This window comes from Nipponia nippon, unplaced genomic scaffold (assembly GCF_047370975.1).
Source record: "Nipponia nippon isolate SJK-2023a ecotype South Korea unplaced genomic scaffold, ASM4737097v1 scaffold_4, whole genome shotgun sequence".
Classification (NCBI taxonomy): domain Eukaryota; kingdom Metazoa; phylum Chordata; class Aves; order Pelecaniformes; family Threskiornithidae; genus Nipponia; species Nipponia nippon.
This window is the reverse complement of record NW_028262358.1, coordinates 47,277,271-47,300,865: the sequence shown is the minus strand read 5'-3', so window position 1 is coordinate 47,300,865 and position 23,595 is coordinate 47,277,271. Positions and strand designations below refer to the sequence as shown.

General features: G+C 41.7%; 1 protein-coding gene across 1 annotated transcript in view; it reads right to left on the bottom strand.

Annotated features, from left to right (window-relative positions):
* THBS2 (thrombospondin 2) overlaps positions 1 to 18,567 on the bottom strand; it is a 34,743-nt gene extending 16,176 nt beyond the window's left edge. The window contains exons 1-13 of the mRNA XM_087776448.1: positions 18,439 to 18,567; positions 17,136 to 17,210; positions 15,632 to 16,188; positions 13,995 to 14,079; positions 9,322 to 9,518; positions 8,371 to 8,511; positions 8,035 to 8,131; positions 6,756 to 6,926; positions 5,714 to 5,890; positions 4,205 to 4,378; positions 3,629 to 3,756; positions 3,374 to 3,526; positions 2,104 to 2,322 (exon numbers count right to left, since the gene is read on the bottom strand). Coding sequence (XP_087632574.1) covers positions 2,104 to 2,322; positions 3,374 to 3,526; positions 3,629 to 3,756; positions 4,205 to 4,378; positions 5,714 to 5,890; positions 6,756 to 6,926; positions 8,035 to 8,131; positions 8,371 to 8,511; positions 9,322 to 9,518; positions 13,995 to 14,079; positions 15,632 to 16,188; positions 17,136 to 17,210; positions 18,439 to 18,445 — 2,181 coding nt within the window. The 5' untranslated portion in view covers positions 18,446 to 18,567. The remainder of the gene's footprint in view (positions 1 to 2,103; positions 2,323 to 3,373; positions 3,527 to 3,628; positions 3,757 to 4,204; positions 4,379 to 5,713; positions 5,891 to 6,755; positions 6,927 to 8,034; positions 8,132 to 8,370; positions 8,512 to 9,321; positions 9,519 to 13,994; positions 14,080 to 15,631; positions 16,189 to 17,135; positions 17,211 to 18,438) is intronic.
* Between the last annotated feature and the right edge of the window lie 5,028 nt (positions 18,568 to 23,595).

Sequence of the window (23,595 nt, the reverse complement as noted above, 5' to 3'; positions counted from 1 at the left end):
ATTTATATCTACTTGCTTTATTCATATAGCTTTGCTTAGACAGTAAGTTAATTTTCAACCATTATCAGCTTAAGGAACGAAGCTTTGGTTTGCTTTCTTTAAATCAAATTACTCAACTAGGATATTTCGTAATGAATAAAAGGATCTGCAAATACCTGGTATTTTTAAGGGGTTTTGTAGGTTTTTTTTCCCCTTAAATGAAGTACTTGTGTCTATTAGATCAACACATGTATTATAGAAACCATGAATCAACCTTTGAAAATAGGGTTTTTTTTCTGAATGGGTTCAGCATGTTGGGTTTTCAATGAAAACTAATCATTTGCATTACATCTTGAGTCAACATGTAGTAGATTCTGATGACAGGAACCAAAAAAAAGAACATGAACTGCAGTTGCTGAATTGGCTGGATCCACAATAAACAGACATCAGCTACAGTGAGGAAGTTCAGTGTCTGAGGCTCAAATTTCCATCAATGTCTGAAACTCTTCTGCTGATAAAGGCCAGATTCACAGCTTCAACTGGATTACATCTGAGTGACTTCTGATTCTCTCAAACAGCCTGATTTCAAACTTTCCTAGTCTCTTGATCCATATTTGGTTTTTTAACCACTGTAGTGGTCTAGAACTCAGTCATTTTTGCATTTCTTTCCTCACAATTTAATTTGAAGTTATTGTGCTAGAACTTCATGACAGTTTAGAGGTAGATCACTAACATGGAAAAGGAGAAACCAAAGTGTTTCAGGTCTGGGGCAAGAAAATCCAGAAAACCTCAGGAGAGAAAGCACTGACCTTGTAGCCATGACTGATTCAGCAAAATACTTGAGCAGATGCCCTAGTGAAAGCATGTATGTAATCCAGTGTTGCCAGTGGTCCCATGGGTAGGCATTTAAAACTGAGCACTTGCTTATGCCTTCTGCTCAGGTAAAGCTCACTGCATCCCAGTTGCTTCATTTGCTGCTGCAAACAGCGTATGCCCCTCTGTATTGTGCCTGTCATTCAACCATCACTGAGGCCACCACTCAGAACTGGGATCCAGGGAATTACTTGTCAGAGGGTGCCTTCACCCCTCAGCTATTTGGGCCATTGTTAAACTGGTGGACCTGGAACAACTTTTAGCCTGGTTTTGCACAGCAGTGTAACTCCATCATGATGAGACATCCAAATGCACTCACCATTTTTGAGCAATTGTCACCGGAAGGAACCTCAGGCCACGTAGCCGAGGAGGACAGAACCAGATGAGCACAGAACCAGGTCCCAGGGGACATACCATGGTGGCCACCCACTGCTAAACCTACATACCACCATTTTTAGGCTCCCTGATGCTTATTTTCTGCTTGGTGTAGTAATGTTTCATTTTTCACTACAATGGCACAGCTGCAGCAGCAAGGGTGTAGAACAGTTTCCCTGCCAGGTCTAGAACCAACGGTGGCAGGCAGGTCACTCCCCTTGGGATGGTAAGAGCTGGGACTTCACATCTCTGAAGGGTAAGAGAGGCTGAATCTCCCATCCTCTCCCACTGAGCTTTTGCAATAAGGAGAACTCCTCTGTCTAATTACTCATTCATTCCTCTCTTAGGTTCCTATTGCCAAAAATTATGTCAGGCTCTGAATCCAGTTTTCACAGAGAGTACGACCTGCTTAACTCTTTAAAAGGAAGGGGTAGTTCAAGAAAGGATTTAGAACTGCAGACCTTACGCGGCTGTCAGTGTCTCGTTACAAGCCTTACAGGTAGGATTTCATACTTACCTGTGCCCAGAGATTCCTGTTTAGTTCTCACTAGCTGTGTGCTCCACACCTGTGCTTTAGGCAGCTCCTGCTCAGTGTGCAAACTCCATTCACAAGCATCCCAACCTTCCGGGTACGCTGAGCAGGAAGAAATCCAAAGCAGAGGACTCTGGATTTCATTTTGAGAATCCCTTATTGGATCTAGTGTTAACTGAACACACATTTCACAGCATCTCCTAGAAAATGAGCATGCTGTAACAGTCAAAGCTTAATGAAAGCAATCACCAGCTTGATGCTGAAAAGTGTTATTCACAACTGTTTAGGAAAAAAGAGAAAATTTGGTTATGGCATGACATTTTTATAAACCTTTTTTTACTTACCTTCACACAATGGTATGTTGCATTAGCAGCACAGACCAAGTTATTATTAGGCCAGCCATCCAAATCTGAATCCTCACCACAGATGCGTCCATCACCAGCATAGCCTGTCCTACATTCACATTTGTACATAGGATCACTGAAATGGCCCAGATAGATGCACTCTGCAGACTTATGGCAGCTGTGTGTCTTGTCCTTGCATGGATTCTCAGGTTCACAGACCTGTAACAGACAAAGCATACTCACTGAAACCTAATGATATTCGCAGCCAGCAGTTTGTGTGCCTCAACTTTGTCAAAATCAGGCCAGCTATTTAGATGCCTACAGACAGGAACTTTGTTTTAATTGTGGTCAGTAAATCATACTGCTCTGGAGTTGTGAACTGACAGACGATGTGTACGATGACAATAATTAAAAGAAACCACAGGAAAAACTGGACATTATTCGAAAAGCAATTAAAGTGATTAACATTTTCAGAACCCTATCTGCTTTCCGCCAAATGTCATTAATCCCCAGAAATTAACTGCAACAGAAAGTAGACTGTACTCACCTCTTTCCTTTAGTGTTCTGACTGTCAGTATGCAACAACTACCTTATTTTCTTAAATCAAAGAGTGATTCTCAAATGAATTCTCATGTTCCCCTCAAGTAAGTTTTTGTTACCTCTTTCTTATCACTGCTTATTTTCATTGACAGTATCTGAGATTCTCACACAGATGTTTTACATTTAGACTTCACATGTTGAACTAACCACAGATTGATTCAACAGCAAAGACAAAGCATCCCATGACATCTGTTTTAACATTTTTGTCTTGTCTATCAAACCATAGCCTTCAATATCACTTCCACTTCCTTCTGTCCTTCACCACTGACAGGTGTTGACCCAATGGAATTTAGGGAGTGAGAACTTCAGACCCATGTCTGATGATACCCACATTAAAAGCATTATATTTATGGAGAGAACAATCCTGATTCTTGTTTCCAATCCCCAGAGTAGGTATATACACCTGAGGGAAAGGAGTGCAAAGCAGGGGAATGCTTGCTCCTGGCATTTTACGTTCATTTGGTGCAACTGTGCAGATGCCTAGAGAAAATAAAACCCGTAACTAAAAAAAAAACCCAAATTCAGTGTTTTGTTACTCAAACCAAAAATACTCTGGAACAGCAGTTATCTATTTCAGGTTATCTTTCTTTGGTACCTAAGTTTATCACATGCTTTCATTCACAGATATTTTCAGGTGAGAATTACTCAGTTTCTCTTCAACATCACTTACTTGCTTCTCTGCCTTGGCAACTTCCAGCCCTACCCCATAGGGCTGACTTCCTTTATAGCGTGGAGGACATGGCAAGCAGTGGAAACCTGGATTCGTGTTCACACAGCGATGGACCTGATTCACCTTAAAGCAAACATCTGACACAGCTATACACTGCAGGAAAAGAAAGAAGACACCAATTAGATGGCTGTGTCATTCCCAAATAATGAAAATTTCACAGTGATTTCCTGATGCTAATGGAAACAAAGTCAATACCTCATCAAGATCCTCACAGACGGTACCATTGCCAAGGTAACCTGCTGGGCATGGCCCACATGACCAAGACCCATCTGGGTAACTGTTGCATTCTGCTCCAGGAAAGCAAGGATTTGACAAACACCCATCTGACAAAGAGACATAAAAGTGTAAATTAAGTTAGGAGCATAAAAGGCATGTGGCACTTCATTTAAGAAACAGGTGTTCTCTGTTCATTAGCTTAAATCACATCTGATGCAACAGACTCTTATAAAAACCCTTGGAATTAGGGTTATTAAATGCATTTAATAAACTATTGATTTAATACGAAAATATTACAGATTCCTACATTCATTTGAATACATTACAGCATATTGAAGCTCTGTTTAAGAAACACATCCTTGTTCAGGAGAAGTCAGTATTAAGAATATATATAAAACCCCACTGATCTAAACAGCACCTAAAATAGTTAAATGTGCTTTCCTGAAACAAAGGTATAATTAGTAGATTTCTGTAGTGTCAACTCATAATTTTCCATTAAAGAAATAACAGCAATAATAATTATTCAGGCTGAATAAAGAGTTACTAAATACCAACCAATTGGGCAGTCCTTCTTATTGCACATATCATGTTGCTTGGTATCTCCCACACATGGCTTTCCTCCATACTGTGGCTCTGGACTGTTACAGAGGCGAGACCTCTCACGAATTCCTCCTCCACAGGTAACAGCGCAGGCAGACCACGGAGACCAAGGACCCCACTGGCCATTCACTAGGATATGCAGAATAGAGATGAGCATCACAGGCAATAGACTGGGGACAACATGTGGTGCCAATGACAACAACCCTTTCTTTCTTCAGATCCCTGGCTGGAGACAGTTTCTCACTACACACACAGGAATAATGATGCTGGCAAAGCCCTACACCGAGACAGCAATACTTCAGAAACAAGCAAATAAAGAATACCCAACTGCTTTATAGGCATTTTTTTGCCAATAATTAAAACAACATGCCATGCCCACTGGCATGGTGTATTTCCATTTAAGTTTGAAGGCACCGTACTTGTGCTGATCAAGCTCCCTACTAAGCTTTCATTTTGTACAAAAAGCAAGGTGTGACCACAGGATACAAATTTCTGCTCAGCCAAATCTGAGCTCTATGGCTTTTTTTATGGAAACAGTATGCTCAGTAAGCTTGCAGCTATTATTCTTGTTTTGTAATCCATTCACCAGTGTATCTTCAATAGTATTGTTTGACTCAGTATAAATAACTTATTTCAATGAGTCTTCTGCATGTTTTATATTGGTGCAACTCTACTGATCCTTTTGTCAATCCTGGACTTTCTTGAAATACAAACATCTTTGAATCAAACTCTGTGTTTGTTCTTGGTACTGCAAAAAAACATATGGGCAATTGTGTGTGTCCTTAAATAAATAACCTTTTCACTAACTTTGCATGCACAGGGAGATCAAAAAATAGATGAAGCCTGTATAGCAATTTAAGTACTATTGGGTTAGAAGCTTGACATCAGTTTCAAGGTCATATCCCGTAAGTAGAAAGGAAAGGCTAAACGGAGGAAGGAATGAAGAAAGATATACAAAGGGAAAAAAGGGAGAAAAAATTCTATGAAAGGAAAGTGAAAGTGAGTGGAATGAATGGTCTCTAGAAAGGTTAAAAAGTGTAGATGAGGAAGAAAGAATTACAATAACAATTAAATCTGTTGAATATGTGTAGAATGTGCATGCATGCTTTCAAAGAAACCTGGCTATTCGGGGACTGTATGCCTATTCCTAACATGTACAGTATCAGCTTCCTTTTAGATAGAAAGTGTTTATATTTTTGATATGCAGAGATAAATCACTAAGCTATAAAATGAAAATTTTTCAAACTCTTAATGTTTAAAGCCAAGTCATAACTTGGGAGGTTTACAAAACCTCTGACTGCATTGTTGTCTTCATTTTAAAAGCACCCTTGTGTGTTATTTCACCCCTAAGCTACGAATTATATTTTCCATCACAAAAATTCACTGTAATTTCAATCTGAATAAAAAGAAGAAATTCAGCTGGAATATTATTCCATCATCTTGGATTCAAGACCACAGACATACCTGGACATGGAACCTTCTCACACTTCTCTGTTTCACGCCCATTTCCCACACAGTTTTTCCCACCCATCTGGGGGATAGGGGAGTTGCAGAGGCGGATGCGGGTGATATTTCCTACCCCACAAGTAACTGAACAGGAAGACCAGGGAGACCAGTGACTCCAGCCACCATCTTGACGTACTGCCAGAGAGAAGAGCACAACTCAAGGAAATAGCCCACCTGCGGCAGTAATACAAACTCACTTGGGAAGTTAACCTTCTAATAAGCCTCTCACCACATCTGATGAATGTCCCATCTCTTGCCTACCTCTGTCACTTACAAAGCCCAGCATGTCAGCTCACACATTCAAGTACAGCTTTATTAAGAATCTCAGTGACCAACATATGACTAACATGCATATTAGATATTTTACTTAAAAAGAAACTTGTTCCAATTAAACAAATACTTCTTTAAAATGCACATTTGGACATCTAGCAGCGTCAGCAATAGCCTTAGGTACTATGGCAGCCTGGATACAGCAGCTACCTGCAATAGTGTTAACTACAGTTCTGAAGACATGATCCTTCTAAGTGCCTTAAATATAAAAGCAGTTTGATACTTTGCAAAAGTCTTCTGTGATTACTGTATTCCTAAAAACTACTAAGCTAATGGAATGGGCCAATAATAGTGAACAAATTGCAGATCAAAACGTGGCCCCATGTATCATGCTTATGAACTGAGTGCTGTCTCCAAATTGACTTCAAACAAGAGACTCCAGTTCATAATGTTAAAGAAAAGATCACCCACTATCTTTTTGTTTAACAGAGCTGAGCCCAGAATGCACATACCTATTAAATTGTCAGGAAAAGGAGAAATATTTGAAAGAGGGGACACAACTAAGAATCTAATGATAGCTACTTTAATTATGCATATATGAGTGATCAAATACATACTGTTCTGACTAGTAAGTGTTCATAGCAAATCCAGACTAAGCTTGTTTTTGCTTAGAGAAGCCCAAAGAAGCTTTAAAAAAAAAAAAAAAAAAGGAAGAAATTTTATTACTTACTGCGATGGTCACATTTCTTAAAGCTGCACATCCTTGTCTGGATGTGTGGGCCTGTACAAGCACTCCTGGTGACATCACACGACCTTCCTCGCATCTGAGTCCCAGAGCCACAGGTAACGGAGCACTTTGTCCAGTCTGACCATGGTGACCAGCCTTCCTCACTGTCATCAGCTGCAGAGCAAAAGGTACAAAAAAGTACTTAGCATTGAAAGTCGCTATCCTACTCAGAAGATTTTCACTTTTCTTTGTCTGTAGAACACATGCTTTGTCGTCTTTTCTTTTTCTCATTTTGCTTTCCCAAGCTGCCACTGAAGTTAGTGTGTTTGCACAAGGCACTGACCGTTGGAGGTTTATCATCCTATCTCTAGAATGGACTGAGCCAAAAACTCGAGTTCCAACTGCCTTTGACTTCAGAGTATAGGTCAGTAAGATAAGACGTGGCACCACCTCCAAACACAACATAATGGTGAATGTGACCAAGAGCACATTTTAAAAATATGCTCTCTGCTTCAATAGGCAAAAAACTGAGTATATTCCAGTGCATTTTTATTTAGAACTTCTAAGTAACTGTTTTCTTCTGTAATAGACCTGTCTAGTACAGAGTGAAATGTACTGAATCCACACTGAAGTCACTTAATTAGTGAAATTACTAAAACTATTGTCACTCCAAAGTCTAGTTCACAGCCTGCAATGCTGTCTTAAATGAACCTTGACCATCTGTTCCACATAAGTAAAGCATTATACCAAAAGAGGATATATGACAGAGAAGAAATAAAACGGAGTAACAGAATGACAATAACAGAGAGGAAAAATAACTTGCACTCTTAATAAATATTGCATCAAACCGCATGAAACTTTTCATCTGGAACTTCAACATTGTCCACAAGGAGACAAGAAGACATCCTAACCTATGTTAGTCTGTTTTAACCAAGCAGTATGGAAAAGAAGTAATAGTGCACAGTGCTATTGCAAACCAACAAAAATCTGAATGTCCAGCCTTGGAAAACATGACTAAGAAGGAGCATGCATCTAACCTTTAGTGTCCAACTTAGGCAAGTTATCAGCTTACTTCTAAGCAACCAATATAATCACTGAAGAGAGACCTACTTCTCCAGAAGGTAACTTCAAGCAGCCAAGTTACTCCATATGATCCTTGTACCCATATAAGTTTATTTGATCTTACCTGTCTCACCCTCTTACTTGTTTTGACCTCTCCAGCACAGTAGGAGTGGTTTTAAATATTGCCAAAGAGTTTCTTTCTCTTTGGCTAAATACTCACAGTGAGAGCAGACTGGACAGCATTCACCTTCAACAAAAGATGGATCGGCACAGGAGACTGCTGGGCAGGTGATTTGATGGCACACAATTTTAGAATCCTACAGGCAAAGAAATCAACTTACTGACTTATGATCACATACAGAGGCAAATAAAGGTGGGCATCTGGGGAAAGTTTCATGTGTGGAAATTCTTTGATTTATTCTAAATATCATGGACATGGGGACTACTTTTTATAAATATCAGTAAGTCTAGGCCAAGCTCTGAGTAAGTGTGACCTGACCTGGAGCAAACAGACTATCCACTTTTGCAGTGAAGAAGAATGTTTCCAAAACCTTACCTGGCAGGTGCATTTGGTGCAGCTATCTACAATCCAGCTTTCATTATCTGCAAAGACACGGCCATCCTGCCAGCAAACTGACTGGTTCTTCAGTGTTTTGTTAGGCCCAATCAATTCCCACATAATTTGGTTCTCTTCAGACTAGAAGATGAAGCAAATGAAAAAAAAAAAGTATACTTCGTAAACAAACCATTTTAAATAAGACAAAACTGAGACACTACTGGATTTCATTCTTCCATTAAAAAAAAAAGTGTATTTTTTACATATTTATGTACATAAAGTAGAAGATCTCAGGTACTGCAATACTGCATAGCAATTCTTCAGCTAATAGTACAAACACAGTCACACAATGCTAAGGGAAATCTGTTCTTAGCAGTTTTGCTTTTCTGCAATACAACGCATCTGTAGGTGGGAAGATTTTAGTCCTGAGACATATGGCATAGTAATAAACCTCCTTCAGAAAGGATTAACATATTCAGAACAAGAAGAGGGGTAGACTTCAGTAACATGTCACCGTCTTACTTCAACTATGAAAATCCCATACATTTACTTACAGTTTAGATACCCTGTGTAGCCCCTTGTTGATGTATTCATAAATGGTATAAGCATGGTAACAACGCTTCAGCAGTATACAGGCAAGGGTGGGTTTGTTCGCTTTCAATTTCCAAACCTGCAGTACTTTTAAGAGGATTGATTTCCTCTGTGTACGAGTGCGTCTTCTTTTAAACCCAGTCTATGAAAACCAAGCCTTCATTAAAGAGTTATACTCAAGAACGACCTAACTAGCCATGCTGAAAATGCAGGTCATCTATACATTATGTAGATATACCAACAGGTATGCACACATACATACAGAAACCTCTATTAACCACCTGTGGTACCAAACAAAGAAGGAAAGAGTACTGCACAACAGACTTCTTTCGGTTCTTCTTCAGACTTACAAGTACCTACCACTTTTTGGAGGTTATCAGCTAAGTTGTTCACCACAATGCGCAGGCCAGTGAGCTCAGTGAACATCGTTCCCAGCTCTTCACAGGAGCGGTCACAGAACTCAGCCTTCTTCTCTGGCTTCTCGCCCACGTACTCGGTTGTGACAGCAGGGCTCAAGTGAAGGATTTCTGTGCTCTCATTGATGGTGTTCACTTCAGCTGGCAGCAAGAAAGGAAAAAAGGAGAGCTGCATATACAAAGTTCTTCCACAGATTACAGATTCCTGCTGAAATCACAGATTGGCACCCATGGGTAGGGTTTACACACATCTATTTTGGCTCAGCATCATGCTAGATTATACCCATGAATAAAAGAGAGGGATTAGATGTCAGCTGGTTCCAATTATAGGCTTTCTCTTTGCAAAATTAAGAGACAATCTGTGTCTCACACGGCCCTCACTTTAAAACATTGTTGGCACTGCAACACATTAATTTATGAAGAAGGAGTAACAAAGGGACACAGTAGCAAAAAAGCAAACCCATTTTATCCGCTCAGAGCCACAAAAGGTTTCAGATTTTTTCATGACCTATCGCATTATCCCGATGCAGAGAAAAAGGCAGGAGAAAATTTCCTTGCAGAAAGTCATTGTGCTTGTTCTGCCCATAAATTCCATGGTTACTTCGCTCAAATTCAGACCATTATGCAATTTATACCAGACTCTGCTCTGTGTTGCACTGCCTAGTGTTAAACTCAGAGGAGATGTTACAATGATAGTTTAATTCTGAAGTGAAATGGAGATCAAGCTAAGATCAGGCTGAATATTTGATTTGTCACTCCAAACACTCCTCCATCAGGCAGATCATAATTAAAACAGAACTTTGCATGCATAATACAGGGAGACAGGGAAATGTTCTAATATCAGTTTAAAAGACCTCCTTGCCTATAGCAAATTCTTGAAAAGGAATATAACTGAAAACATCAGCAGTAATCAATAAAAAAAGAACACAGATAATTAAATAAAACAGTCTGTGTTCTGTTAAGCATTTAAATCTCCACCAGGTAAATATCTTATGGATTCCATGGAAGCTTTCTCTAAGGACTGCATGGTACACTCAACTTTGGTATCAGCTACACAGAAATCCATACTGTCCTGTCTCTCAATAAAGACTTGGTTACAATGTTACTAAATCTGGTAATAACTCAAGGTTACCAAAGAGGAAGGAAAAGTAAAGTATATAACAATTTAAAAAGAAGAAAACAGCACAGGAATGTGAACCATAGAGCGTATGCTTCAAAACACCCCAATACCATTCAGTGTTGACAAGTCACAGAAGGTAGCAACACTTTAAAAATTTTAAGGGCTTGATCTGATGCTTGATTATTCAATGTGAAGTGTTATATTTAAATGTACAAGCAATGAAAATGGGAGCAGGAGTATTCTTCATTCATTTAGAAAGCTAAAAGCAAAAGAACAAAGAACCAACCCATAAGATGGCATTAAATAATTACTTCTCAACCATACTTCAAATGATTGGCTTAATGTGCTTTTTCAATTAGCTATGAAGTATCTGCCACTAGTCAAGGTCTACAATAAATTGTGTGCAGTATTCCAGAGTTGAAGTAATTGTCCAGCTTCACTCACAGGATAGGAGAAAACAAATACACCACATAGCAGATCAGAACTCTGCATCATAACTGTTTATTTCAGCTGCGTTTTTATTCCCTGGAAAGAATGCAATTTTCCTACCGCATTGAAAGACTAGGTTTCTCAGACTCCCCCATAGCACTTCTCAGGTCATTAATTTCATATTTTTCAAGCCAACATGGAGTGTGCCTTGACCGGAACATTCTGAGGACATTAATAAAGCTGCAATCTCAGCAGGAAACATAAACCAAAACTATGTTAGAAGAACTAAATCCACACTTCCTACTGATACTTGGCAGCGACTGAAAGAAGATGCCTGAGGATCACTGGGAAATCAGTTCTCTGCTGCTGCCTTCCTGCTAATTTCCTAAGGACCACATGATTATCTTTAAAATGAGAAACCAGAAGAGCAGAATGTGTATCCTTTCACATGTGCAAATGTCATTCTGTTGATCTAGCTGAAGAAGGGATTTTATTGATGTGCCTATTTATGCATGTTTTTGTCATCTCTCCTACCCAGCGCTGTGTGTAAGTCCTGCCTAAAGTATTTGCAACCACCACACTACAGAGATACTTTCCTACCTCAACCCAACAGCAATCCCAAGCTACCATTTTACCATACCTCACATTCTCATACTAGGATTAAAGATACAGTAGGAAAACACAGTCCTGTCTCTGAAAAAGCAGCAGGCCTTTTGTGTCCTCAGACCTGAGGGCACTTCAGTGGTAACATCTGCCACGTGGGACACTCACACGTAAATTTGCCATCTTAGTGTCTGTACCACAGCTCAACGGGTGAGCCATGAAAATGGGAAAATACTTATGTACCTTGTGGTCAGTAACATATCGGCCATGGCTTTTCAACTGTGGTAATTAAGCTGGATAGGCAACACCAGAAAATCAGCCATGCATTAACAAGCCTCTCAAGTCATTTTCACAGCCTCAAGCCACAATGTGCCATTAGCCCTCTTCTGTTGTTGCATAAGTAATTTCCATCTTGTAGTGTTCTCTGTGTTGCAAAGGCAAAGTAAAAATACTGTGAATTGAACTATAAGCTAATACTTCCCAAGAAGGCTAAAACAAAAAATCAAATATGTAATTTATTGGACCTGAAAATTTGGAAGTTGACAGATGTGATAAGAAACACATTAAAAAAATATTATCTGTTGGTTATTAGCTGCAACAGCTGAAGGGTATAAGAATTCCTCCTGAGGTATGTATCAGCATGCAGAACTCAATTATCCCTTTAGGCTCCCACTCTTAGGCTTCCTCTTTAGAACAGAAGTCAGTAACCTCCCATTTTTTTCTTGATGATATCTCTAAACATTTGGACAAACTATTTCTGTTTGCAGTGATCAACCAATAATAACATAAAACATTTGAAGACACTCTCTTTCATTGGTTTTGCTGGTTCAATCTATCTACATCTAGGGACCTCATCCTCTTGAATGAGACTGTTCTGCCTCTGATCATTGAATGTGCCCTCAAGGTTCTACTTTGACTTCTGGGAATTTTGTTTCCACTGGCAAATGAAGTAGAATAGCTGAACTGCATCCTTCCTGAAACCATCCTTTTCTTTTATTCAGATTACAGTTAGACCTAAATACACATTCTATTTTCCTGCAGCAGTTCTGCTCCTCAAGCATTTCCTTCCACTAACAAAGCTGAAAACCAGTAATAAGTAGTTCTGAGTAGTTTCTCAGTAGTTTGCGAGTACAGAAAACAGCTTGGCTGGGGTAGATGACAACCAACAAATGAGGGTATATCTTCTTGCCTGTGCCATCTAAGGCCATTTCCCTTCTAGCCCATGTGACTCATTTCTAACACATCATCACACTTGCATCTGGGGTCCTGCAGCAGGGCATACCTCTGGAACGTATGAAATAACCAACCAATATGCTTTATCAAGATTTAAAAACCGACTAGCAAGCTCAGTTAAATTTTTTGTGCATATACATATATGCACACCCCTATATAGATATGTACATACATATATATACACACACATTTATATATCTTATAGAAAGTTTTTGCTACAAAATCTCAATACTCTGGCCCCCTTTGAAGAAGTTAAGACCTGCTACTGCTTAACTTATGGGTTTTGCATAAACAAGGAAAAAAGCTTGCTTAACTGATTTGATCTGTTATATGTTTTGGTGAAGTGACAGAAATAATGGCATTTCAGACAGCAGGATTTTCAAATAAAACTCTGAAGTCCTGACTACCTTGTGTACCTACCACGTTCCTCTGATGGAATCAGACGTCTCTGATTCTTGACTGAGCTCCTGCCAGTTACAAACACTGGAAAGTAAAGTAGCCAGCACCTCCCATGAGCTGAAGTACAAAACCTTAGTGTATACTTGACAAATTTTCGTAACTCTTTCATGATGAAACCAATATACTCCCACACACAGAGGGCTCCCCTCCTGGTGAGGTCAGCATGAACTGGACTAACAAGAATGCATGGCAGCTTGTCACATACATGCCTTCCATACCTCTCTTGTTTTTTTCTTATTTTCCTTAGGTTGTTTTGATTAACAACACTTTGGGATTCAAACCCAGCACCTCTTTCAGTCAACAAAGTTATTGCCAAGGAATTCAGTGTCTTTAAGATTTGCAGAATTGCTCATGGGCCCATTGAGAGCCAGAAGCAGAATTCAGAAGCAATGTTCCCAGTCTTGTGCTCAAAAAATCATGGACAACTCATGGAAGAATGTAGATATTTTCATATATATCTATTTTTCCTTCTATTTCTAGTAATTTCTTGTTTGACAGCTTTTCTCCCAACTTAAAAACAGAGGCTCAGAGTTATAAACCTAAGCAATAAGAACTAAAATAGTAGCCTAGAGTAGAAATAGTATCTCAATACAGCTAACAAATATAATCCTACTACCACCAAAAAGCAACTTAATTTTCTTTTTCTTTTTTAAATGAGATGCCTCTACCATTTCAGAGGGATATGTTGCATGGTTTTAGGATAATATGTCCCCATTGACATTTCTCATTTTCAGAGTCAACTGAACAGTATTAATGAGGTAAAAAAGCCTTACTTGACTGGCTCCTCTGGCATCCTTTTTTACGCAGAACATCCTCTATTGAAGTATCAAAGATTAACTGAATATTTTGCAAAAGACCCTGTAATAATAATAATAAAAAAAATTAAAAACCGGTTAGATCAATTTAGGACTAACCAATAACTGGTCTGTCTCAAACCCATGCTACTGACTGTTTTTTACATATTTACTTATGGATAAATCCAATCTACAAGGCATTCAACCTGACACACACTGAAAAAAAAATCTGTTCATAGTTTTGTTACACACAATTTCAATACTACAAGCAACAAGATCAGGTATGTTCTGCAATAGGTCATAATGAAACAGTTATTAATCAGCAGTGAGCTCAAATCTCCATTTCCATACAGTGCATTTTAAACTGTAGTTCTGTAAGATGGTCATCATGAGGTCAAAGCCAACTTTTGAAGTTCCAGCTCCATCGCACTTCCATACTTAGCCAGTCATTCCCATGCACCATACTTCACTGTCTCCTCAACTGTGCTGGCACTACCCTGAGACAACACTATAAAACCAGACCAGTATCTGTTTCACTTTAAAAAAAAAACTCAGAAAAAAATTACTGTAAAAACAGATTACGTCAGTGACCCACTTAATAGTACAGCTCCAAAACCAGTTCTATGAGCACAACTGATAGGATAGGAAGGGAAGCAGGACTGGAGATGCTGTTGGGCAAGAGCTTCTGGCTTTCCTGCCAAAACTGGTCACCCTATGGAATGACACTCCAGCATGTCACACGCTGGCTCACAACTAGATGGCACAACAGGATGAGAAAGAATTTTTTTCAAATTTTTGAAGCCATGAGTTCAAGTTTGGTTTCACCTGTGAGTGAAAAGAAACCACCCTTAAAGCACTTGGGCCAGATCACATCACTGTATGAGGTAGGAAGAAATTTTAATTTTATAGGAAAACCAGAAAGTTTCTAATTGCTTCTTTTTAAAACAAAAGAGAAACAATAAATGTTTTCCACAAAAAGAAAAAAAAAATCTCATTTACAGGACTGATCAAAACATTTTGTTTTGGTTTGTTTTGTTTGGGTTTTTTTTCCAATTTTTTTTTTTTTTAAATTGAAACGAAAGTTTCTTCAGAATGGCAAACCAACATACTCTGTTAGGGGATGAGCCAACACTACATGCTTCAGCTCCATTAAAAATTCTTTCTTTCCTCCAATTTTCTTTTTCTAATAAAATTTAACAAATATTGACAGGTTCTTATGACTTGAACAGATATATTTCAACAGAAAAATAGGTCTTCAAGAAATTTCCAAAGAATTCTACAAATCACCACAAAAATGCAACATGTTCAGAAGTCATAAATCTGGAAAAGAAAGTGGATGGTTGCATAGGAAAGCATGTAAACTGGTTTTGTGCACTTTTCCTGGCCTTAGACTTTGCTTTACCACTCCTTTGTTTTCAGGAACCCCCAAATTTACACAACACGGATCCAGCAGTGAATAAAAACACACTCCGGAGAAATTCTGCTTGGGAACACCTATGACCCCACCAAATCCAAGAGGTGTCGGGAGAACAAAACTCCACCTATTGCATCTTCTCAAACTAGTTGCAGCTACATCCTTACCTCACCAGTGACCCAAGCTCCTCCAGGTTACCTACCCTGAAATGATTCTCCCGAATGGACCCTTTCGCCACATACATTCTGCTGTTCTCTGCTTTCAGCTGCTCATAGAAAGGCTCCTCCAGGATGAAGCTGTCAATTAGGTCACAGCCAACATAGAGGTTGTAGTTCTCCCCTGTTATTTGCACGGTGAGGTTCTTCCACTGCGAGTCGGCAAGGTCCACGTCTTCCAGGGAAATCACATTCTGGAAGCCATCCACCCAATAGATAAGATCCAGGGTGTTGGCCCGGCCATTGGAAATGATCTCAAACTGCCTCTCACTGATGCCAGGACCTTCTAAAGCAAGGATAGTGCCTCTAGATTGCCTGTCCTGTCTCAGGGTGGCTGAAAGGATAAAGCCCTCATTTTGCCGTATGAGTTTGACAATCTTTTTTAATTTCTCTGGTTTACACGGAGGTATATGGTCAAACCGAATGAAACGATATGCTGGGATAGTGGGGTCTGGACCCCGAAACGATTTTGCTCCAACTGTCTTTCGGTTTATGTTACTGATTTGAAGTAAATCAAAGGTAGTCTCCTCTTCCTTGTCACCATCTGAAAAAGTTAACAGTGTGTGACAATGGGTCTACAAAAAGTGTTATAAGAAACACAGCTCTGCAACGTTATACTTAGTAACTGCAATTATATGACAGACATGAAGATCAGCAGAGTAAACCCAGTACTTCCCTACTTCCACAAACAGAACTATTCCTACTAGCATGCAAGTGAATCGTATTTTCCACCCGTCATTTTCATTTACATGACAACTCTCACGTTCTCTGCGTGTAGGTATTAATACATTTGATTATATAACTGAACATATGGCTATATATTTTATAGCACTATATAATACACATTTGTGTATATATATACACATGCTGTACATTCAAGTATATGCCTACGCATGGATGCATGTAACAATGCAATCGTTACATATTTTTAATATATATCAATGGATAAGGAAGTTGAGCCAACTTCCATATTTTAACTGTTGGCTAATAAAAATCAAATTATGAGAAGCCATGTGGCCACGTGACAACAGGAAGAAAGAGATTTGATTTTTAAATATTCAGGCCAAGAAGTCAGATGTAAATGATGGCCTGGCACTGTGCCAATTTACATCCTACTTATATTTGGCTGTAGAGGTCTACTTCTCTACCTCTATCTTCTTAAAATGTTCAGCCCACTCAGTGATCCTGTTTATGTTACTTTCACCATACATTTCCCCTGGAGAGTAAAGTATAATAGCAATTATTTCTGGGGTTATATACATTTTGATCAACAATTTCTAAAAACAATTTTTCGATATTTATTGAGGAATCTTCATTTAACAGCAGTAAGACTTATCTACCAAAAAAAACCCCAGCAACTACTATTCCAGGCACTTCTAAAAAAAATCATATGATTACTTTGCCCCCTGTAGCTCAGGTAAGCCAATGTTTTACACCAACTTTTAGCTTTGGGAGCTACTCTGTATCTAGTTAAGAAGTGTCAGAACTTACCCTGAGCATCTGAGGAAACCCACAGGGTTATCAACACAGCAAGCCACAACAGCCCACTCCTCTGCAGCATAACTCCTATGAATAAATCAAAAAGTAATAAGAATTAGGGAAATAATATTTGTCAACTACAAATATTATTATTTACCTCATGAAATGCCATAAGCAGAACTCTTATTATAAGCAACTATACATATAAAATCAGAATTTCTCTCTTGTCTGGTTCTTGTAATACCTATCCTGGAGTTATTCTTGATGCCAGAAATAAAACATGACATCAAGTGAAGGGAATTCTTGACAATAAAGCTCCTTTTTATGCAATTGTCCCTAATAATAAAAAGGAAAGACATACAGAAAATACATGCTATTATTTTCTCCACGATTTTTCAGCAGCTGGCATAGGGACCATGTGACATTACATGAAATACAGCATATTAGTAGCTGCATCTTTACTTTGGAGCACAATGTTCCACTGAAATTCCTTGTAGGATAATGGGATCTCAGCAGATGCTGGTTCTGAGTACTAGGGGTACTTTTCAGTACCTTTTCCAGTGTCATCATACAAACTGCTCTCTCTTTTATATATATATATATATCTCATTTACCCATTCTTACAATCCTCTGTACCCAAGAGCTAACCCCACAGCTGGATAAAGTGACTTTCAACGTGATGCTATTTTTGCCCTGCAGCACTGTGCAGTTATAAGCCACGTAACCGCATCTCCATATGTGTGTGCACTCGCAATGAATGGAGCAGACCGCGCTGACGGGAATGCGTAGACATTCATTCCCCCGGATACAGCCCTATCACTTCAGCACTGTGCTAGCGCCACACGGTTTTGGAAGGACTCAGGGATGCCACCTTTTACTGCCAAGATTTTCTTTTCTCCTTATTGTCTGTCACCCCGAAATATCGCCGCTAACACCAATTACCAGCAAACTCCAGGAAGCCTCTTTCACCCCCCCTCAAACCCAGCGCCTCCGCGGTGGGACCCAGCCCGGACGGCTCGGGCACAGCCCCCGCCGGCGCGGCGGGCAGGGCTGCGGGCAGGGCTGCGGGCAGGGCTGCGGGCAGCGGCCGGCTGCCGCACACCGCCTCGGCGAGCGCTCCCCGGGGCAGGTCCCTTCATCTTTCGCCCCGAGCACCCGCGGGGGACGGCAGCGCGGGGCGCCCAGCCGGCTGCCCACGGCGAGCTCCGGCCGGCGCAGCCCCCGCCGCCTGCCCCGGCCCGGCCGGGCGGTCGGCAAGCGTCCCCCGGAGGGGGCTTCACGGCAGGGCACGGCGCCTTCCCACCTTGCGCCTCACCTGGCATGGGGGGAGCCGACGGCGCGCTGAGGCTCTGCCGGGGCGGTGCCGGTGGGGAGCGGAGCACGGTTCCCTGCCGCCGTCGCAAGTCCCTCCGCGGCCCCGCGCCCCGCGCCGCCGCCTTTATGGGCTGCGGGCCGGGCCCCGCTGTCAATCAGCGGCGCCGGGGCGCGCCCCCGGCTCGCCCCTCCGCGGCGGTGACACAACCCCCCCGCCGCCCCCTCCCCACCGGGCGGCCGGCGCTCGCCTACCTGCGAGGCCATCCCGGGCCCGGGCCCGCCCCTGCACCGCCCCGCCACCGCCCGACCGCCCTCCGCCGGCGCTGCAGGGGCGGTGCGGGAGGCGGGCCGGGCGGCCGGGGCCTCCCCCAGGGAGCGGAGCGGCGCGGAGGGGCGGGAGAGGCGGCCGGCAGCGCCCGTCGTGCCCCTGCCTCGCCCGAGGTTTCGCGGGGGAACCAGCGCGGCCGCCCCGGCCCGGCAGAGCCCCCGGGAGGCGGCGCCAGGCCCCAGCCGCGGGGCTCCGTGCGCGGCCGGGACCTGTCGCCGGGACCTGCCGAGCCCAGGCCCCGCGGCCGCGGAGTGCGGCACAGGCCCCTCCGGCCCGGCCCGGCCCGGCCCGGCCCGGCCGGGGGCTTCGCGAAACCTCTCCGGCTGAGAGCTCGGTGCTCCTGCCGCCACTGCGGCAAAACTCTTGCCTTCCCGAGGACCGAATCCTCTCATTTTTATCCTGTTTTTAAGCGAGACATGCCCCAGTCATCTTCACCCCCTCCGTTTGTAAAGTGCTCGTTGGAGCAGCTTCCCAAGTGGCCCCCAGCACCCCGGGTCCCTCGTTCCTCCATGGAGTGCAGCACCACCCCCTTTGGTCTCCCGTGAAGGCACACTGGGCCTGCTGAGGCATGCTCCTGATGGAGGGAGCCTTGCCTCGGGCTAATGAAAGCAGCACACAAGTAGTCTCTTACGCTGCTCCCAGTCTCGTTGGGAGGACTGGAAAGTACCTCCACAAGCTAGGGCTCCAGTCGCAGCACTTGGACTAGTGGGTCGCCCTGCTGAGGAGCAGCCAGCGTGGCTGAAGGCACCGTGCTCCATGCGGAGCAGAAGAGCAGAACCCTGCGGTGGGTCCACAGAACCTGCCCCGACGTGCAGAAACATTTCAGAAGTCAAACGAGAAGACCAGGATCCCCGCTGCTGAGGCCCGAACCGGGGTTGCAGGATATCTGTGGAAGGATCCTGCAGCTGATGCGGAGGCATGGATTTCGCTGAGGTGCCTGCAGAGTCCAAAAAATGCAGCCATGTCAAATGTATAGGTGGATAAACACCACAAATGTTAAAAAAAAAAAAAAAAGAGAAAGCTAAAGAAAAAACAGCATAGGAAGTCATCAACTTTTCTCATCACAATTTGAAATTCCAGTAGAAAAAGGTGTTGATGTTTCAGAACTCAGAAGGCTTTGAAAGGCTCAATCTGTCACTAGAGCAGAAAACGCCAATGCAAGCATTGCTGCCTTTCCTTTTGCCATGGAATCTCCTTCCAACTTGGCTGGCCTTGGCCTTGCAGGGTAGCAGGAGCCAAGGAGCCTTCCCCTTTCTCACAGGGTCCAGGGGACTGAGCCAAGCTAGGAGGGAGAGGACTTTTTTGTCTTCCTAAGACATTTGGTTTTCAGTTTTGTGAAACCTCAAGAATTTAAAAAAAATAGCTAATGAAGTTCACAAAACCTCAAATTCTACTGAGTTTACTCATTCCCCCCACTATATTAAGACTTAGTCTTTATATCTATATATGTAGCTGTATGGTGTGTTTTCCACAGGACTTTGAACAGCACTGGCACAACTCTTGTCAGGAAGCTGCTCTGGGTTTACAGTTGGAGAAGAGAGGGCAGCAAAATGTTTAAGAGACCTAGAAGGTATCTTTGAGATAGTGCAGTTTACTATTGGTACATTCATGTGCAAACACTTTTCACAGTGGAAATTTTTAAGTCAGTAAAAGGACAGTGCAAAGTAAAGAGACACATTTTATCATGATTGCTTTTAACCAGCTACCTTATAACAAAACTCTTCTTTCCATCTCTGTGGGCATTGCAGGAATGAAGGATTGATAGCATATTGTTTCAAGCTGAGTGATTTATATACAGGATGATGACCTTCGAGAAGACAGATCTGGTTCTGTTCTTTCCATGACTGTGAAAGTCCTCACTGCTCACTTTCCCCTGCCCACCTTGGACGAGGTAAACATCCTCTTCTTTCCAAGATCCCCGTCGGAAAGGCTGACAGGAACAAATGCGCACTCCACTTTCCCCAGCTAGCCAACGTACACACGCAACCATTGGAATTATGTTCATGTTTCTCAATCTACCTGCTTTTTTAGTAGAAGGTAAAAGTGAGCAATGGTAGTTAGAGAGATAATAAAGTCAGATTTACTAACAGTTAGGAATGCTAGTGAGGCAACAGTAGTTCTCATACTATTGGTTTCCTGTAGTGTTTTACCTTTCATTGTCTTTTGCTTCAGACTGGCACATCAGGCGTGAGCATGGGTCCTTAATTTCTCATTTCTTCATGCACCTCACTTTGACTTTTTCAGTCTACTGTTTGGGTTTTTGCTTTTTTCTCCCTTCTGCACCAGCCCTAAGGGACTTCCATTTTGGATCATGTGAGCATTGTGCAAGGTACCGTACATTACTGAAAATCACTGGGGAATGGTAGGATTCTGGTATGGCACTGTCTCAGAAAGAACTGTGATTTGATGGACCTCCACCAAATAATCCTTGTTTTTGCCTAGGAGTTTATCACTGACATTCTGACTTAGCTTAGCTTGGGCAAGACTTGACCTCTCCTACATTAGAACAAATCCCACTAAAGAAGTGGAATACACTATACATACTAGAAATTTTTTTTGACTGCTTTTCTGATAAAATTGAAGCTACTGTGGCATGATGCCAGAAGACAAATTCCATGAGTTTTGCTGGGTGAAATCCTGATCAACTTTTTTTTTTCTTTTTCCTCAAAAGCATCCCCACTAATTGAAATGGATCTAATTGCATGAATATGATGAGGAGTCCTTCAGGTCTTATCCTGCAGTCCTGGATGTTCACCTGATGCTGATAAACATTCTTTCTGAAATGCTGTCCCACAGACATGAAGAATTTTTCAGTTTTTTTCTTCCTGTGGTGAGGTTTGATTTTCATAATTCAGTACATTGGGGTTCCAAAACTGAAACAGATGACTTTAGATTAGCCTGTGACTCAGCCATTTAGTTTTTTGAATGAGCTTGTAGTGATAGGGAGAGAGACCTGGGTGGTTCCTCAGACAACATGTTGTAATTACTCCAGCTAAATGCAGATTTTGAATACTGGATTAGATTACACAAGGGACAGTGAATTCATCTATGATGAGGGAGAAAGTTATTTTTGACAAGGCTTTATGTATGCTTTAGTTTAAGTTCTGGTGCGTAAGTAGTCAGATAAAATGGGCATCGTAATCAGGTACTTAGTTTTCCGTTCTTTGATTCAGAGGGAGAAGTGTTTTATTTCCAACCTTCCTTAAATAATTTCCAGGTATAAAATGTATCCAGATACAAATGCTAACACATTCTGTCAGAACAAATGGCCATGGGCTGTACAAGTACCAGCTGGTATACTTTTCCAATAATCTTGTCAAAGAGGGAAATCTTGCTACCACCCATTTACAAACCTTGGTTTTACTCAGCAAAGTGCTTATACATAAAGGCTTGTTCAGTGGTGTCAACAGGAGAACTTTGAGTTTAAAGCTAAGCACATGTTTAAGTGTTTTGCTAAATTGGTTCCTACACGATTTAACTGGTGTCACACAATAACTTACGGAAAGAGCCGTAAGTGGAGCCCTAGACTTCTAACTCACGGTCGGAAACTTTAATCTGGAAACTGTTTTTTCCCTGTCCTTACAGTACATATGACAAAACAAATATCCATCTACAAACAGTTAAATGTGTCCTTAACTGTTTTACAGAATTTTTGTATTCTTTCCCCACATGTGAGCTGCTAAACATGTTAGGGCTGCCAAATATTTTCAGCCTCCAAGAAGGAACATTCCCCTACCAAGTGCAATGCAAATGAGCACTGAAAATGCTCAGTAAATCCCACGTTGCTGCTCTGGGTTCCAAAAAACCCCTTGTACTAGATTCAGAACAGATTTATTACCCAAAGATCTACTTTTATTACAACTTCGTTACATAGTTTCACATTCTGTCACAAAGGTATTGATATTTTCACTTATAACAGGAAAAAAATACATCACTACAGCACTGACTTCTAAACAGCTAAGACTATCCTTATTACCCAGGCTGTAATATTATAATTTTTATTTTATTTGCAGTACTGTGCTTTCTGTATGTCAAATGGAATGTGGTCTGTTGCATTTACATATGTTCAAAGACAGCCCAAATCTCAAAGCTTTCAGATGGTTTGGATTCAGTCCTTGTTTAGAAGTAAACATACTGAAGTTGATAGTAGTTTTAGCTGAGGAGCAAGTGAATACAACTAAAATGATAACTTCAGTGGTCCAGCTGGATTATAAAAGTTGTTCAGGGGACCAGATGCCATTCATTTCAGGAGGAGGTAGAGCCAAACTACCTTTGAAGGCTTGGGCCTAGCTTCTTTTCACTTATTTAGGTGAAATAAAATACCAAACGCTTATTGAGGGCTTAACAATTTATAGCAAATGTTTGAATGATCTCAGTCTAAAAAGAATTTTTCATTTCAATGAGACCCATGTTTGTGTTTCACCAGAATTGTGCTGGGTCCTTGCCTTACCCACACAACTGCCCCATGAAGTGTGGGTTATTCCCACTGCTGCATGTGTTGGCTGCTGAGGGAGCCCATCCTGAGGGAAATTCAGGTGCAAACACAGGACGGGAGCCCCTCTCCTGGGCAGACTTTCAGCCCCATGCCTGAGGGTGCTGCCTCTGCTGTGCTTTCTCCCTCCTCCCAGCAAGGGCCTGGGCATCTGCAGCCTTCTCCTTGCCCTCCATTTTTCTATAGGTACAGCAGGGTGGCTGGCCGACAGCAAAGTATGGTCTCACCAGGTACAGTGCATCCCTGACACATGGGATTCACAGAATTTGAAGAGATCAAGAGACACAACTGGGAAGAGAAACCGAATGGATGAAAGCCCCAACAGGGCAAGAAAAAAA